This window comes from Lissotriton vulgaris, chromosome 8 (assembly GCF_964263255.1).
Source record: "Lissotriton vulgaris chromosome 8, aLisVul1.2, whole genome shotgun sequence".
Lineage (NCBI taxonomy): Eukaryota > Metazoa > Chordata > Amphibia > Caudata > Salamandridae > Lissotriton > Lissotriton vulgaris.
Genome location: NC_141696.1, coordinates 1,165,820,926 through 1,165,839,147, shown reverse-complemented (window position 1 = coordinate 1,165,839,147; position 18,222 = coordinate 1,165,820,926). Strand labels below are relative to the sequence as shown.

The following is an 18,222-nucleotide window of genomic DNA, read 5'->3' as shown; positions in this document are numbered from 1 at the left end:
CGCTGGATCAGGACAAAGCTGAATATGCGGTCCTCCGCCTACGACACTCCTACTATACAGGAGGAGAGAGGTGTGGCCATCTCTTAGCTCATAAACTACGGGAAGTGAGACAGTGGCAGGGAGTACAGGCCATTCGGTCACGTGGAGGCGACCTCACCTCCGACGATGTGGCCATAGCAGAATCCTTCTGGGACTTTTACGCCTCCCTATACTCGGGTGACTCCCTCAACACACAGCACAACCTTGACTATCTGGAAGCAGTGCAGCTTCCGTCTCTGAACCCTGCACAGGCTTCCACCCTAGATTGGGCTATTGGGCTGGAAGAGGTCATCACCGCCATCTCACGCCTCCGGCTTGGGAAATCACCTGGCCCAGACAGGTACTCTGCAGCCTTCTATAAAACTTTTATGCGACATGTTTAACACATTTGCCCAACCCTGCACCATTGCAGAGGAAATGTTAGCGGCCTTGATTATAGTCATCCCGAAACCTGGGAAGGACACTACTAACTGCAGTGCGTACAGGCCGATCTCCCTCTTAAATATTGATTTCAAGCTATATACAAGTATTCTCGCGACGAGACTTGACCCCTATATGCTCCAACTGGTAGAGCCAGACCAAGCTGGCTTTATCTCCCAGCGTCAAACAAGCGAAACCACAAAGCGAGGCTTACACCTCATAGAAACAGCCTCTCACGTGCGGAAGGAGTGTATGTTGTTGGCAATAGATGCTGAAAAAGCCTTCAATAGGGTTCATTGGCCATACTTAGAGCAGGTCCTGCGTGGGTTCGGCTTGGGGGACGCTCTGTGCACCCGTATTCTAAACTGCTACCGCTCACCTCAGGCTACGGTGCGAGTTAACGGCCAGACGTCCTCCTGCTTTCACATAGGTATGGGCACCCGGTAGGGGTGCCCTCTTTCCCCATTCTTTTCGCGCTCTACATGGAGCCCCTCGCACGGAGAGTTAGGAACCACCCTCTCATCACAGGGATCAGGTTTGGGGCGGAAATACATAAGATTAGCCTATACGCGGACAACATTTTGCTTTCCATCACTGACCCTGCTCAGTCTATGAGGGCTCTCTTCGTAGAGTTACATACCTTCGCGCAGGCCTCTGGATTCAAGATTAACAAAGACAAATAAGTTGCCCTCAATATCTCCCTGTCTGCGCCAATGCTGGCCTACTTGCAGGAAGAGCACCCTGTCCAATGGTCCACTACCACGGTTCCGTATCTGGGAGTTTTATTGGGCCCAGCCATATTAGCTACCATTGCGGCTAATTACGACTGGCTTCGTACTTCGATTTGCAGGGAATTAGGCAGATGGAAGCACTACCCCTTCTCATGGTTGGGTAGGATAGCAGCTTTCAAGATGACAGTCCTCCCCCAGATCCTCTACCTCTTCCAGACCCTCCCCCTGTGCCCCTGGCAGGCTGGATTCAGCAGACCCAGTCAGAGCTGTCGCACTTTATTTGGCAGGGACGGAAGCCGCGGTTCAAGCAGGCGGTGGCAGTCCTCCCCCCAGAGCAGGGAGTGGTTGGCATCCCGGATTTGCAGCTCTACTTTAACGTGGTACAGCTCCGCTACCTGGTAGAATGGCAGCACCTGGAATCCGGAAAAACACTGGTTGTTCCAGGTCCAGGCAGTTGCAGGCATGCCCCTGCAGGGTATCCCCTTCCTTCTGAAGAAGCATAGACCGGCCCAACATCTACGCATCCTACATCACAGGTACAATATTGGAGGCTTGGGACCGAACCGCTACCGCTCATGAGCTGACGACATTTCCTTCCCCTTAACCCCACTGTTTAACAATCCTGATTTCACTCCGGGACTGGACCCTAAAGTCTTTGCGGATTGGTGCCCCTCCCCGTGCCTGTCCCTGGGACATCTATTCGACCTAGGGGGTATCATACTGTTCCCACAACTCAGAGTAGATTATGGCATCCAAGAGAAGACAGAATGCACTACTTACAACTCAGACACTGGGCACTTCAACCACAAACTAGACCTGGAGCTCAGCGCCTCTTAACCCCTTATGAGAAATGGCTGATTACTCGATCTTCGGACAAAGAACTGATCTCTGATCTGTATAAGCACCTATTAGCGGCCTCCACCCATACATACAATGCTGGGAGGGTGCGGTGGGAATGAGAGCTAGGTAGGACCCTTTCCCATAAAGAATGGAGTGGCATATACTACAGGGCCCGACACTCGGCATACCACACAGGGCTCACTGAGACACTGACCAAGGTCGCCACCTATTGGTATTACACACCGGAACGTCTCCATCGCTTCGACCCCCACATAAGCGACCAGTGCTGGAGGGGGTGAGTGGAGTTGGGCACCCTAGAGCCCCTATTGTGGAGTTGCGCTCGCATCCAACCATATTGGGCCACAATGAGTATAAGCGGAGAATCAAGATATACCACTAAGGATCTTACCATTGCGTGTATGAGGGTTTTTAAAAAAAAGATTAAACCTAGGTAACGCAGTTACAAGTGTCCATTCTCACTCTGATTTTTGAATAAATCATTTGCTACAGTTATTCTTTGTGTGAAGTTTAGAATTTCACATTCCCTACTTCTTTGATGTAACATTGGTGGCAGCACCACCACTCTGAAAACTTTTCCACGGCACCACTGTTATATTGTAATCTTAGTTCACCGTCGGCCCTAATCGACTACCTTGTGAACCCATTACGCACAGACACTTTTAGAAAGGAGACGTTTAACCTCCGTTTGATTTTTAACTGCAGATTAACAGATCTAGCACAAGGAGCCCGAGGAAGCAGGACCTTGCACTCCCGAACCTCCGCCTCCACAAACACTCGGCTAACAGAGTTGGCACGGTCATTTGTATTTTACTCACTGCAGCTCAATGAAAATAAACTGTGCGTTTGAAGCTAGCGCCTGGTTAATTCTATATCACACGTCAGTATGACACACTTTGTATGTTTCTTCTCTAGACAAATGCAATTTCATTACATATCCATAAAAGTCATTGTGCAAGCTACCCACATGGATACTGCGTGCAGAGCGGGAATCCAAGCGGAGGTTTGCAACGTCAGTGCCAAACTGTCACTTCACTATAAACTGCCTCCCGCGTGGAAGGGTGGAGCAGGAGACGGGGCCTCGGCTCTGCTCCTCCGCCCTATTGGCCACCGCTCTGCAGTCTCTGCCCTGTAGTTTATAAGGACCGTCTTTCTCACGAACCCACTTTTTTTTTAACCCGTTTGTACTTTTAAAAAAAGTTTAGAAAAAAAGAACACGTTTTCGGCGCTTTGCCTGCTCCCCAGATTTTGCGGAACCACTCAGTAGCGATGACGAGCACTGGAGCGCACCGAGGCCACCACTACCTGCGCGGCTCGGTGGAGCTGGGGGACAGCGCGCGAGAGGAGGAGTCCGCGAGCTGCTGCCAGCAGCGACGGTCACCGCAGCGCGTGCCTCGCAGCGTGCTGCTCGCGCTCATTGCGCTCGGCATTGCGCAAGTGGGCAGCACGCTAGGTTTAATCCTCTTCTTCAGAATACAGGTATGTGGCGCATCTCGGCTGCTTGGGTGTCCTGGAAGTTTCATCCGGCTAAGACTGAATACGAGTCGCGTGTTTTATTATTACGATTCTTGAACAGAGGCAGTTTTAATTCTTGAAAGGCTTTACCGGCATAGAAAATAAGGCGTCTTTTCAGTTGGTTTCCTAGCCGATACATTTCTCTAGTCCTGGGTATACCGTTAAATGGGAAAATAGGGTGGACATGGTGCGTTTAAAGTGACAACTGTAACCTCAGATGTTAAAAGCGAAAATAGAAGTGGTGTTGTAGCAATACTTTTCGTGATCGCAGAATATTCCAAAACAATCTTGTACAGGGCATGCAGTTGGTTGTTGGTACTGTTCCTTAATGAACGTGTTCGTGGCTGCACATCCCCTGCTTGCTTGTAAGCAAAGGGACGCACGCGGCGGCCCAGTAGTCCCTTGAGTCTTGCTGGTCTTGCCTCATTGAATCTTTAAGTCCCTATGGGGTCGTGGAGTTGCATTATGAATATAAGATTACCCTTTCTCTTTTTTAGTCAGTGAAAAGCTTCTGGAAAGCACGCATTCGGTCACGTCAGGATTCTGAGGGAGATCTGACACTTACTTCTGTGCCATTACAGGTAGTGCCAACTTCGATTCTGTCAGTATTGCCCAATAGACTGGAAGTGTCAGTTTCAAGCACTTCACGACATTGCCATCTCTTGAAGTTAATAACTAGCACTTGGCAAATGTCAAGAACGTTTGTATCCATGCAGCAACCTGGGCAGGGTTTCAGGACTTACCGAAACAATTTGTATATTCATAAGGTTTGACATGCACATGCCGAAAATGAATATAACAGATATTCGTGAACCGCCGTAGAAACATGTGAAGTTGAGAAGAAAGTCGGCCTGTTCAATTTATATTGGAGCAGTCAACACCACTGATGTAGAATTCATATTTATTTTGGAAGCCATGGTCATGGCACTGGTTTTGAAACCCAGCAGTTCATTGCTGTTACGTCCCATCAGTGAAAAACAAAACATTTAGATCTAATTTCACACAGGAAAGTATCATTTAGACTTCTGTAATGTCAGACAGGGAAGCTAATAATTGAAAGGCAGATGCGAATCAAGACATCCTCTGGGTGTCCTGAACTATGAAGGAAGCTTTAGAATGGCGCAAGTCCCCTGTCTCCCTTCATCCATTTAGTCTACTCTCTGCACACCTACGAGAGAGGGAGAAATGACAGGAGGAGATTTTGTGTCTTCTCTGTTGTGAGGATGCTAAGTAACCCAATACCATATACAAATTGCCTTAATAATATCTAGAAACTGTTACAGCAGATTTTTCTTGTGACTGTTTCACCATGCATAGATCAAGTGTACAGTCTTTGAAGAAATATCACAATAAACCTATTTCACTTCATTTACAGCCACTCTACCATTATTTTTAGTTTTAACCAAAGAAAAAATGTGGTGTTGACAATGCTGCATATTTCTAAAGCCTGCTGATGGTTTAATTTTCAAGACCAATGGTAGTACTGTACCTATTTCAGATACTTTAGAACTAGTCCTGATCAGCAGGTAGTGTTTAGTGTACAGGGAGTGCTGGGTGTTAAAAATTGAGGTTTGTGATATCAGCGTCACGCAGGGGCTTGTTGCATTGTGGGTAGTGGTCTCTGGAAGCTTGCAGAAGAGAAGCATATATTGTTTTTTTTCCTGGGGTTTGAGTGCCACAATTTGAATGTTTGTGTCTGGGTCTCTGAGTTCTTTCAGAGGAAGTGGAATCTGCAGCTTTGCATTTTTTCAAAAGACAAACGAAGAAAATGTTGTTTTTTTAGTTTCCCAGATCAAAGAAAGCATTTTGGTTGTCATAAAAAAGGGTTGTTTCTGCTACAAGAGATAAAAAATGGAATGTTTACCAAAGTAAATTATCTTATTTCTCATCGTGTCAACACGCTATTCGCCAAAATGATTGAAGTGAAAACATTGGAGCTTTTCTTTTAAGTTATAGCCTTTAAGAGATGACAATTTTCAAAGCCTAGTGCATGAAAGGAAACAAGGACATTCAACTGCTAGATTTAGAAATTTTGAGGTCACCAGAAATATTGAACAATGTTTGCTGAAAGGGGAGTGCAGGGAGTGTGGTATGTGATATAATGTTGCAGATAATGTGTGTCATTACTTGTTTCTTCATGTCTCCTGAAGAGCCATTCTTTATTTACCTTCTAATTACCTTGTTGATGTACAACTGTACTTCCATGTTTTGGAGTGTGAATCGGTCAAGATTGCAGATCTTTCGAATGGTGCTGTTAGTCAGATGGTGCTGATCTTCCTTCCAGATGGTCGTCTGTCGTCTGGGCTCCTGTGTGGAGTACCAGTTATAAACCTTTGAGATGCTACTTCTAGTGTCAGAAGCTCTTTGCAACATTAGCTGATGAGTGGACTGATTTTGTGAACCTCACTTTGTTTCGTATATTGGAGTGTCTGCTGCATATTTCGATTGTATGGCCTTCCGGTAGAAGGTGTTGAGTCACTAGTGGTTTGCAGGCACGAAGACAGTGGGAGCGCTCAGTTGATTTCAAAATTTTGTCGTGGACATCTTTGCCACTGCCCTCTTCTACTATCATTTTGTGGTGTCTCAGGGCACAAGATTAGTTAGCGTGTGGCTTGAGTCTGTATTCGAGAAAACTTACGCTGTGAGACATGTGCTGTGGTATTCAAGATTGCCTCATTCTTTAATGACTCATAATGGGTGTATGTTATGGTGAGCATAAACAGCATTTGCATGCAAGCGTGAACACACTGGCGGCAATCTTGTGGGTAATTACTTCTTGTGTTCTTTTTGTCACCAAGAAGCGCCAAACACCATGTATGGCCTCTAGCACCTACAAATCAACATCACTAGATGAAAGGTACTTTATTTCATTATTTTACGATCAATTGTAAAAAAAAAAATTGAAAGGCAACATCTAAGATCTATTGTCAGAATTTGTCAAAGAGAATAAATGAAAGGGAACTTGGCTAGCTAATGTGCTATCTGTCATCTGTTGCAGGAATTTGTCAAAGACAGTAAGTGAAAAGGACATAGCTAACTTACTGTGCATGTCCATATCTCCTTTGTGTGTAAAATAAGGGCACATACTTACTTAGATGTATGGCAATTCCACAGCAGAGAATCCAAATAACACCTTTTAATATAATATCCAGTAAAATCAACAATGACATGGGAACGTTGTGTAGGCACTTAAGAAAATTATTTAGTGACCATTGATAGGGTCAAATTTAAACTGCAGAGAAAAGAGGCAATTTTTTTAGTCCTTTGGGACAAGCAGACCAACAAATATTTGATAACTCTCCTAAGGTAGATCCCCCTCAAGGTTATTTTGATATCTAGAACAAATACATGGAGGCTATTACCAATACAAAATAACGTCCAGAAGAGAGTGTGGACTAGTACATTTCTGCTTAAATGATTCTTGCACCTATTTGTGACTTTGAGAATTCTATTTACACTTATATTTGAGACCAGTTAATTTTCTTCTGAAGTGTCTGTTGAGTTGCACTAATCTAACATTAATTGAAGTAGTGTATCTGGCGAAAAATATTGAACACTTTATGGTGTCTAGCTATTTATTGCCTAATGAGCAAAACCCTTCTTCATCTGTGACTGTTAATGCCATGCAGGATGCCGATTCTGTGTGTGCTGTGTCTTTCAGAGACAATCCATTCAAAGGTAATCAAAAAAAAAATGCAGAATGCATGTTACAGATGTGAATCAAAAACACACTTAAGCAATAACAAAAATTGGCCAGCAGTGGGCAAAAGATAGTTCCAGGACGTCAGGACATTACCAGGCAGTGTGCAGTTGTAATAAAATGTCACTGAAAGTGAACAGAGTAGAGTTAAAGTCGGATTGGTGTAGTTTAGATATATCAAAGTATTTGCCATTTAAGCTGAGAGTTTGGCTAGGGCCAGGGATTTTGGTGGGATGTGAATGTGGATAACCAAAATAACTCATGATGGCAGCTTCAGGTTCTCCCATCGCGATGATATTGGGTACAATGTTTTACTATTTCTAGGGTACAGACATGTCTTTGAGTAATTCTGATTTCCGCCATAATATTTTTGAAGACCAGGACACATGTATGCTGGGTTATTTTATTGATTCACTGATGTGTCTTGGCAGCATAATATTAAACAAAAGATTACGTTGCTATCAAAAGTAGAATCATTGCTAGTTCGCAGGATCTGGCCACATTAGATTAAATGCTAGTACCTGGTGCAGATAATCCTGTAGACTCTTCAGATAAGCCCATTTCAGTTATGGAGAATGTATGTGATGAAATAGGGCAAACAGTGGAAACGTTCTTAAACACATTTCCTAAGATGTCCCATAAAGAGATTTGCACCTTCAAGCAACTTATACATATCAATAGTCTAAAAACAATTTAAATTACTTGTCGTACAAAAATTACGACAAGTAGCTTTGCATGCAGAACTTTGTTGAATAAAATGTGTTCTGAGGGCATCATTCAAGAAATCAACTATTATGAGTGGGTTAGTCCTTTTCTGATATGTCGCAATAAATCTAATAAGCTGCATTTATGGTCCGAATTGTGCTCCCTAAACAGCAATAGTTACTGGCTCTCTTTACTGTAAATCCACAACCTTCTGTCCAACTTAGGCCAAGTGAAGTAAATTTTGATATTAGCCTTGATTAACACCAAATTTAAATTCCTGCAGGGTCTCAGGAATTGATTTCATTTACCAGACCATTTGGGGCCAACGCATTCTTGCGGTTACCTTTTAATTTGGCTTCTGCAGCGAGTTAAAAAACAAGCTAAAAACCAATCAGAAGGCAGCATTTACAATCTAAGCCAATCCAAAAGATGGTCAGAGAGTGGGCGGAGCTTAAACGGAGCTTCCCCACTATAGTGCATTCTGCATGCCTCGCAAAGCGAAGGCAGTGCTTTCGTACTACAGCGCTAGGCGAGACCTAAAAATACTAATGAATACCATTCTGGCAGATATTTCTAGTGTTCAGGTATTTCAAGATCATTTTCATGTTCTTGCTAAATCTCAAATGCAACATGATGCGATACTGGAAAATTATTGCCTGTTTTCTAGGATATTGGCTTTAATTTGTGACATAATAAATGCAAATTTCTTACATGAGAAGTTGACTACTCAGGTCATGCAATCACACCCAAGGGTATTAGCACAACATGTTCACTCATTCAGGCTATTCAAGATGCCATGCTACAGAAGGACAAAGATGCATTGCACTCATTTCTGGGTTTAAGTGAGAATTATGCACATTTCAAACGTAGGTATGCATTTACAGTCCAGCCACTCTGCCCATTGCTTAAAAAAGGTGAGACGTTTGTTTGGCCATTAAAGATTAATAAGGGTTTCTGAAGATCAAAGAACTAATTGTAGAGGCACCAGCTTTAAAGAATTTTATTGCAGTCAAAGCATGTTTCTTGACTGTGGATTCCAGCCAGTGCGGGTTAGGAGCAGTACTGGCACAGTGGGTTGAAGGTAAAGAACAAACAGTTAATGTTGTTTCAAGGTGCTTAAGGGCACCTTTAGTAAACAACTGAGCAGAAAGCCTTGAACTACAGCTGGGCGGTTGAAAGTTTTAAAACCTATGCTGGATTCCCAGTTTGACATCTTTGCTGATCAAAAGCTGTTGATATATAGGTGTTGGATGCTACGGCGTTGGTAGAGCCTAAGCGAGGTTAGTTAGTATCTTAGCTTGCATTCAGGAATAGTTTTTGTATTAAATTATATTTGTGGTGGTAAACACTACAGAGAAAACTGTTTGTCAAGGATGCCTTTAGGTGGTAATTCTTAAAATGGCGATCTGGATGATGTGGAAGGTGTGGTAATTGCAGTTGATGCTGCGCAGGAGTGTTTTTTTTTGTTTTCAGCAAGACTGGGAAGAAGCTTAAGATAAGGATATGTTTTTTTGCCTCTATATCTAATGGTCTTTTTGAGCCGAATCTAATTGGTGAACATGAATATTTTTAGAGTCAAGAAATCTTGACTTACCTCATCAGATCTCATAAGACTACAGTCATTTCACCATTCAAACTTTAGGCAAACAAGAGATCAGAGTTCTAAATTGTACAGTGATTGAAAAAAGTATGACAGAATGGCTCTGGTAAGTGTGATAGATAGGAGCATGATGAAATGAGTCGAAGTGCTGCATCAACAAACAAAAAGCAAATTGTATTTTAATAAAATGTCACCCTAGAGTTTTTGATTTGGGAGATTGAGCAATGTCAGTAGTTTTGAGGATCGGTCACAGTTTGTCACACTTTAAAGGGTGAAGGGGTTTGAGGTGTGGGTGGGTTAGGTATCTGGGTTAAGTTTTCGTAGGACATGCAGCTTCACTGTATTAGGAAATTGAGTGTGGGTTTAATGGGAGAGGCATGTTTTGTTAAGGTCAACAGTGTATGGATAGTTGAAATGTGTTTTTGTTTTGTTACAGAGACCCCTGAGGAAGAGCCAGTTAGGCTCAAAATGCATTGGGCAGATGAAATGAGTCATTTTTGCTGAAAGTTTTTTATCTTAACCTTGATTTTAACGTGTTATTGCGAAATGCCTTATGAGCACTCAGTGAACATATGAAAAATGAAATAAAGAAACAGGATGGAACTTCGCTGTCTCTGCAGTGATTCATAAAGTTTTGAAGGAAGATGGAATAAGGACCTGTATGTTTAAAGACACAAATAATGGCGAAAATGGATAACTCTACAACAATTGTTTATTATGAGGGAAGTTTCCCATATAGCAGTGCGACAGAAGGGTGCGGCAGTTCGCGCCCAATTTTTTGCTTAACTTTCTAAAAGTGGCATTTTCAGAATTGCAATTTAAAAATTAACTTAACCACAAGTTGTGTTTTTAAATTGTGATTCCAGAGAGACCATGTTTGGGGGGTCCCATCTTTTCCCAATTGGAAATTTTAAACTTATAAACTGTAATAAGACAATCCCAAGGTTATCCTATGGGAGAGATAGACCTTGCTGTAGTGAAAAATAAATGTAAGGGGTTTTCACTACCAGCACATGTAATACCTAACAGTACATCTCCTATTGTAGTGTGGTTTATGGGCCTCTTTCTGCGTGTATGTTGAGTTAGCATGGCTTATTAGGAGTTTAAACGCCATTTTTCCTTTTGCTGCTTTTTTGCACACAACACTGCTTAGCTGTTTTTGTAGTTAGCTTAAATGAAGGTCTATACATGAAAAAAGGTTTGCTTTTCGACATCTTTAGACATACATCGTGTCACCAGTCTGTACAGTGAGTGCTGAGCCACCAAGGTTATCATAACGGGTGCTCTTTAAAGGGCTCTGCATCGCACATAAATCGCTCTACGGAAAGGCGCCAAGATATATTAAGACCCGCCTGACTCCATACAAACCGGGTAGGTTGCTAAGATCTGCTGAAGCAACTTTTCTTACCCAACCTCGCTTCAGATTGGCTACAGTGGGTGGCCGCGCCATCTCCAATACTCTCCCAGCAGTCTGGAATAATCTATCGGCGGATCTGCGGAAGGAATCTAATTTGTTGTCCTTCCGGAAGAAGCTGAAAACGGCTCTTTTCCAGAAGGCCTGGGTTGGGCTATAATTCCTGGTTGGGCTTTCTTTAGGAATTCTGCTGTGCTTACCTGACAAGCGCTTAGAGACCCCTGGGTTATCCCGCGCTATATAAATCGAATAAAATAAATAAATAAATAAATAACGTGCAAGCCTGTTTATCGGTGTGTCCGTGTAACACATTCTGAACACAACAATTTGGCAGCTGCAACCCAAGTAGGATTCTGGTGCCTTTATCATAGCACACTTGCCAGAATTGAACTCACTTGGAAGATTCCAGGCATGCAGAGAGACTAACCGATCCTGATGTAATTTACACATACTGAGCGGACAGGTAAATAGGGTCCTCCTGAGAAAGCTCAAGAGACCTTCTATAGTTTTCAAATACATAGTTCCTAGATAGGGAGGGTGCTTCAAAAGGCGCTTTTTATCATCTGTTGGCACTATCATTATAATATGATTCCTCCTTTTGCATTTTATGGAATTGTAACCACGCTGACCGTATTATTCTTAATCATATGTATGCTTATGTTGATTAAAATACTGCGCGTGAGATCACGTAGTTAAAATAAACATTTTAACCTTACCGTGTCTTTATTTTACTCCTGTTGTGGACTGGTATGAACGTATCACAAAAGAGTTTTCTCACTTCCCACCATTCCTGAGATGGTCCTTGGTCGCATGTTCTAGGTTGTCTAATCATTGGTTTCTTTTCAATAGGACGAAGAGCTAATGTGTTACTGATTGCTAGTCTGGTAGGGGATTTTGGGTACTAAGGTGAGTTTTGGCAAACCCAAATTCACTGAGGTCCTAAGTCTTTATGCACAGTTCTGTGCCTGAGCAGAATCCCTGTAACACTATGTTTTTAAATACATTGCACCATGTCTGTAGACTGTCCAGAGCCTACCTTAGGGTTGACCTATATGTAATAAAATGGAAGGTTTGGGCCTGGCAAGTAGGTTAACTTGCCAGATCGACATGCCAGTTTAAAATTGCACACAAAGGCTCTGCAGTGGCAGGCCTGAGACACTGTTTTAAAGGGCTACGTGAGTGGCTGGCATGATGAGTGCTGCAGGCCCACTACTACATTTAATTTACAGGTCCTGGGGACATTTAGTGCACTTTATTAGGGACGTATAGGTACACTAACTATGCCAATTGTGTACAGGTCAATGTTACCATGTTTTAAGTGTAGAGGACATGCACTTTATAGCATTGTCTTGCAGTGGTAAAGTGCCCAGAGTCCCAAAGCTAACAAAAATGAATACAGGAAAAAGGGGAGGAGGAAGGCAAAAAGTTTGGGGGTGACCTTGTCGAAAGGGCCTTTCCAACGCAACCTGCCATCTAGCCTATTGCCACTGTGGATTAATCAATACCTTGATGGGCTTCCCTGCTTAAAGCGATAAAACGTGGACAATGTCCCATTACTGAAAGAATGCTTGCCAGTTCTGGGCCTCTCTGAATCCAGTTGGATCCCTCTGTCTATATTCTCCTGAGCCACTTAACTGACCCATGGGGAACCCTTCTCCTCAACTGTGGACCCCATCTGTGCAGCACCTAACCTTACTTTTCTCAACGATGCATCCCAAGAGGCAGACAGTACCACCATGCCCAACAAAGTTATGTGTCCATTCCAACCCTTGGTTCTGACTTCTTTCCCCAACCCAGGGAAAACTCTGTCTGCAAGGGCAACAACGAACAGAAGCCACTGACTGTGTCCATAACCAGGGCCTAGACCACCCAGGGCTCCCTGGCCTCTGTGGTTGTCAGAGTAGGGGCAGTAGCACCAGGTGCCATGCACCTTTTTCCACTCCACCTCCCTTCAGTTCATGTGTGGTATCCTGACAGTGGTCCTTTAACCCGGGGTCTGTACCCTGAGGCTTAACACATGACAGGGATGAGTTCTCCCTCACCCTGTCCCTTCATCTGGGGTCCTGTACCCTCCCCTTGGGAGTGGTACCCCTAGAGAACAGAACTTTCAGGCTACCCTGGGCAGCTGCCCCCCTTATTCTCCTAAAAGCGGGGGCAACTCATTCCCAAGATTGCAGTCTTTGGGCATCTGGGGACCAACTTTGACCCTGTTCTGGGTAACCTACCCATCACACTCCAAGGATAACAGGGACATGGCGTGGACAAACTCCTGCCCTTGGCCTGCTTCACCCTCCGCAGACCAGTGTACTGCTTTGAGAAAACTAGCCTTCACTTTTATCTGGTGAAAGTGACGACAAACACCCTCAGGGATCACCCACTAACCTTCTGAGTCCACCTCCCAGCCAAGGGAGTTCAAGGCATGGCTTATGATTTTATGGCCTTTCATCAGTGGGTCTCTAATATTTTCCCATGCAGAGAAAGACTGGAAATGTAGTTCTGGCAGGGACAGATGTAAAACTTCTTCCAGGGCTGGGAAAAAATAAGTGGTTGGTGGGAAAATGAACTTGTTACCGCTCAACAGATTCTCGTACGAGCAAATCTACACTTGCATATTTGCTCGTACTAAAATGCAGTTCACAAACATTTTCTAGGAGTACAATTTACTGACCTATTTCTGTAAATTCTTGTGAATTCAAGAAAGCCATTTTTCTGCACTAATGCAAGGACATATACCATGGGTGCACTTTTGTTACTTACTTTAAGAATTAGGCCCCTATTTAGGTCTGCCACTAACTAAGACCTTTTGTTTTTAATAAAATTATATCCCTCTCTATCTACCAGCAGGCTTCACTGTTAGAAACAGCATTCTGCTCTTTCACAAGGAGCATATTGGCACGTAAAGTAGTTTTGTGTAGAGCCAGAAACTATTGTGACAATGTGTGATTTTTTAGACCAAAAATAGTTTTGCCTTCGCCAATGTTTGTTATAATGAAGAGCGGCTGGCAGCTCCCACAGCAATAAAGTTTTACAAAAACCATGTCAAAGCAAGACACAAATTGAAATACCAAAAGGCTAACCACCAATGACATACCAATTGGCTTTGCCAGTGCTTGTTTATTTTCATGTTTCCTATCATTTTGTTGAAACAGATAACACTGATTTTCCATTATAAATATTTTTGGGAAATACTAACAAGCATCAACACGTTTTATTTACTAAAATGTCAGAGTAGTTTAGCAAAATATTTTTTTCCTAGTTGCATTGTTCTAATGAACATTTTATTATGAAATCAAATAAACATCGATCTTGCTTTCAAGCTTTTGCATGTATTTGCATCTAATCAGAGAACACCATGGAAGATTTAAACATAGACTCATATTGTTAAACTTTGCAAACGTGTGTACACATTTTTATATTTGATTCACTGTCAGTAGTGCAGTCTGAACTTACATTTCCTTACAGCGCTCACCCTAAAAATAAAGGTTTTGTATTAATGAACCATGAATAGAAGTGCAAGCAGCAATAATATATGGACGTTCTAACAGCATTAACGTATGGACACAATATTACCTTAACTGCAGATAGTGCCCTTCCCAGCTCCATAATGTGGTAGTGTAATCTACAAGAGCAAGAGTTTGTGCTGTAGGGGGTTGGGCCTACTTGTCCCAAGGACAAAATAAACATGAAAACCTTTTGTCCTTTACCCCAAACAATATGTCCTGGGCATCGGGCTATAGGAATTCACACCCCTGAATCCACCTCCCTCCAGTTCAGGGCTGGTATCCTGAAACTGGTCCTTCAACCCAGGGAATATACCCTGAGGCAGAACATGTAACAAGGGTGAGTTCTTCCTCACTCTGCCCCTCCATCTGGGGTCCTCTACCCTCCGCTTGGGATGCGATATGGCCACAAAAAAATAAACTGTCAGGTCACCCTGGGTGACTGCCCCTCCCAGTTTCCCTGACACAGGGGGCAACTCATTCCCCAGAATGCAGTCAATGAACATCTGGGGACTAACTATGACCCTCTCCTGGGTCACCTCCCCACCCCACCCCACTTTTTTTTTTTTACTCCCACCCTCAGGGATCACCAACTAACCCTCTGAGTGTACCTCCCAGCCAAGGGACATCATGGCATGGTCTATGACCTGCCCCTGGGGACTACCTACCCCTTATACCACAGCAGGCACCCCTGTCCAAATACTACCAGTACTCCCCCCTTACTCTGTGACCTCTCCCTCACTTTGCTGGGTGAGCCTTAACCAGCCGTCTTAGGGTGACACCCCAGGCACCTTCTTGTGGACACTGGCGCTGATTCAGCGGTCACTCTTCTTAGCAATCTCCCTGTCAATCAGGTTTTGTCGATGATCTGGAAAAAAGAGACTAAACATGTGCTCTTTTACAAGCAAGTTATACAGCCCCCGATATTACTGAACATCACTGCCTTTCATCCAACCATCTAGTGCCTTTCAAAAAGAATCCACACAACCCACCCAGGCCAGTGGGGATAATTTCACACTGTCTCTAAACTTCTGCCTGAACTTATCTAGGGTCAAACCATACTTCCTGATTAGGGCTTCCTTCATGGCGGAATACCTTCTCCTGTAACTCTCATCTAGGGCCAGTAGGGTGTTCCGCTTCCACAGACTAGCCCCCACAATCCCCCTCAGGGATCTCCTGCATGAGAAAAAAATTAAAATGCCAATGAGGGAGAGTTTTAAAAGTTTCGAGTTGGTCTCAGATATGGATAGTGATGTACACCAATCACTGTATGTACTGCAGAAATACAAGTCCTATCTTCACCGCTGATCACGAATGTTCTAGTTGGCAGAGGTATGCACACTGTCCAAGCAGGAACCACAATCCTAGGTCGGGTAAGTCAACACCATAAATGAGCGTGTTGTCATTCTCTGGTAGCTTGGGACAAAGCAGGCAGGCTTAACTTAGAAGGCAATGTGTAAAGTTTTTGTGCAATACAGCACACAGTAACACATTGGAAAAAACACAAAAGTCTTAACACCAGGTTAGAAAAACAGATATGATGTTTATAAATAAAACAATACAAAAATCCAATGAGTAGAAGTTGAGATATGAAATGTTAAAGACATAATGTAAAAATAATGCTTAGAAGCAAAAAGCGACTATGGGGGTCATTTGGTCATGCTAGAACAGGGCAAAGCCAAAAGTTAAGGCCGACCATGATGGAGCATGGGCTGGATAAAGAAGTCACGCAAGGCCCTCTGAACAAAGTACCTTGATCCTGGTTGCAACAGCGAGATGCGGGTTGCATCAGTGTCGATGCTGCACTCAAGGTGATGCATTGGTTTTCCTCATGCAGTGATGACGATGCGTCAGTTCTGAAAATTATGCGCCCAGCTGAGAAAAAATGGTTCTGTAGATGATGTGCTGAGTTTCTCCATGTAGCCGAGAGGATGGGTCGATCTTCTCACACTGCAGCGCCTGAAATGCGGCGGTTCCAATGCATCCATTCTTCAAGGAGGTGCGCTGGTTCCAAGTGTGGTTCCAAGTGTTATGTGCAGTGATGATGCATAGGTTCTGCTCCACGCAAAGAGGAAATGGATCGATTCCAACTCGCGCAATCACAGCAATGTATGGATTTTGAAGGAAACAGCCAAAAAAATCCACTTCCAGGGGCCTAGGACTGGATTGGCAGCACTTGGCAAGGCAGGACTCACAGTTATTTTTTTTTTTTTTTTTTTTGAAGACCTTTATTGGAGTAACATGCTTACATGCTTAGTACACAGCTGTGTCGCCTACAACCTGATAAAGCAGGGTGGCAGCAGTAATACGTAGAGTCATCGTAACCAGTATCCATGAAAGATGGTGTATTGAATGAACACAGCATGTCGCCTACAACCCATCTGGGCCGGCCGCAATGTGAAGTGCCTGAAGCTGTATAAGGATGTTGTATTTCGCAGGTGAGAAACCAGTTAATGACAAACAGTGAACAATTGAGGTCTCATTTTCGTCTTTTTGTTGAACATTAAAACCTTTCATAGGGAATTCTGTAACTCAAGGTGGTCCGTCTCGGTCTGCAGTGTGTCCACCCTTTTTAGTGTGCGGGCAGCGGATCTATTAGGGCAGAGCAAGGGTGTACTGATTCCCACATCTGGGATCTAGTCGTACTAGAGGTGGGCGTACTCTGCAGCTTGGTGACCGATATGAGTATAGTGAGGGGGGGTATATGTGCGTTCTGTGATCGTGTCTGTACTCTGGAGAGAACGCTAGCTGTTTAAATGCCATGTTTAGCTCGGCTAGCAAAAAGTGAGGTTTGTGTGACCCAGTGGCCGGTAGGGCTGTGTGCTATTGGAATGTGCTAGTGTATATCTGTATTATTGTTACTGGGACCACGAACGGGATCTTTTGTGGCATCAAAATCCCCTGTTCTGTAGTGCGTCTAGGGGGGTGGGGGAGGGGAGTCCGATGGAGTCAGTCATTAGTGGATAATTGCGTCTATGGGCACGTGGATTGTGCGTCTTGACCCGTGTCCTCCCTATTTTCCGGCAAGGTCTCATCGTCAGTTTGGGCCCGAAGTAGATAGGCGGAGAGTGGGCCCCAGAGGTCTTTGGGGCGAGATTTATGGGGTAATAAGTCGGCATAATTGTGTAGTTGTTCTTGCCAAGTCGACATAGTAGTTAGCCATATTTTGAATTTGGGTGCACGCCCGCGTCCCCATCTACAGGCCACGTGGCGTTTCGCCAGTAGAAAACTGAGCGCAAAAAATTTCCGGTGAATCTTAATCGCGGGGGTGGAGTGCCCTAGTAGGGCAATTTTGGGACAGGGCTCGATTTCCACATCTATCATTGCTGACATGGCCTCGAAAACCTGCCCCCAGTAGTGGGCCACGGCCTGGCACGACCATGCCAGGTGAATGAAGTCCGCCCCTTCCTGCTTGCATCTGAGACAGCGGTTATTGTCGCGCAGTCCGAAGCGGCACAGTTTGGCGGGGTATAATAGAGGCGATGCAAAAACTTAAAGTGGACAAGTCTTAGGCGGGCATTACCAGTCACTGAATTTGTGTGTGAGCAGCTTTCCTCCCATTGGTCGTCTGTGAGAGGGGAGTCTAGGTCCGCGTCCCAGTCGCGTCGTGCTCTGAGGTCTGGGGGCGTGGAGGTCACATACGCATGTTTATATAGCATGGAGACAACATGTTTCGGAGTATCACTATGAAGTAGAGCGTGTAGGGGCGCCATGATTTCCGGTTTGTCCGGAAAGCTGGG

At 44.1% G+C, this 18,222-nt stretch overlaps 1 protein-coding gene across 1 annotated transcript in view; it reads left to right on the top strand.

Moving 5' to 3' along the window:
• The first annotated feature begins 3,234 nt into the window (after positions 1-3,234).
• TNFSF11 (TNF superfamily member 11) overlaps positions 3,235-18,222 on the top strand; it is a 136,372-nt gene continuing 121,384 nt past the window's right edge. The window contains exon 1 of the mRNA XM_086933442.1: positions 3,235-3,527. Coding sequence (XP_086789568.1) covers positions 3,318-3,527 — 210 coding nt within the window. The 5' untranslated portion in view covers positions 3,235-3,317. The remainder of the gene's footprint in view (positions 3,528-18,222) is intronic.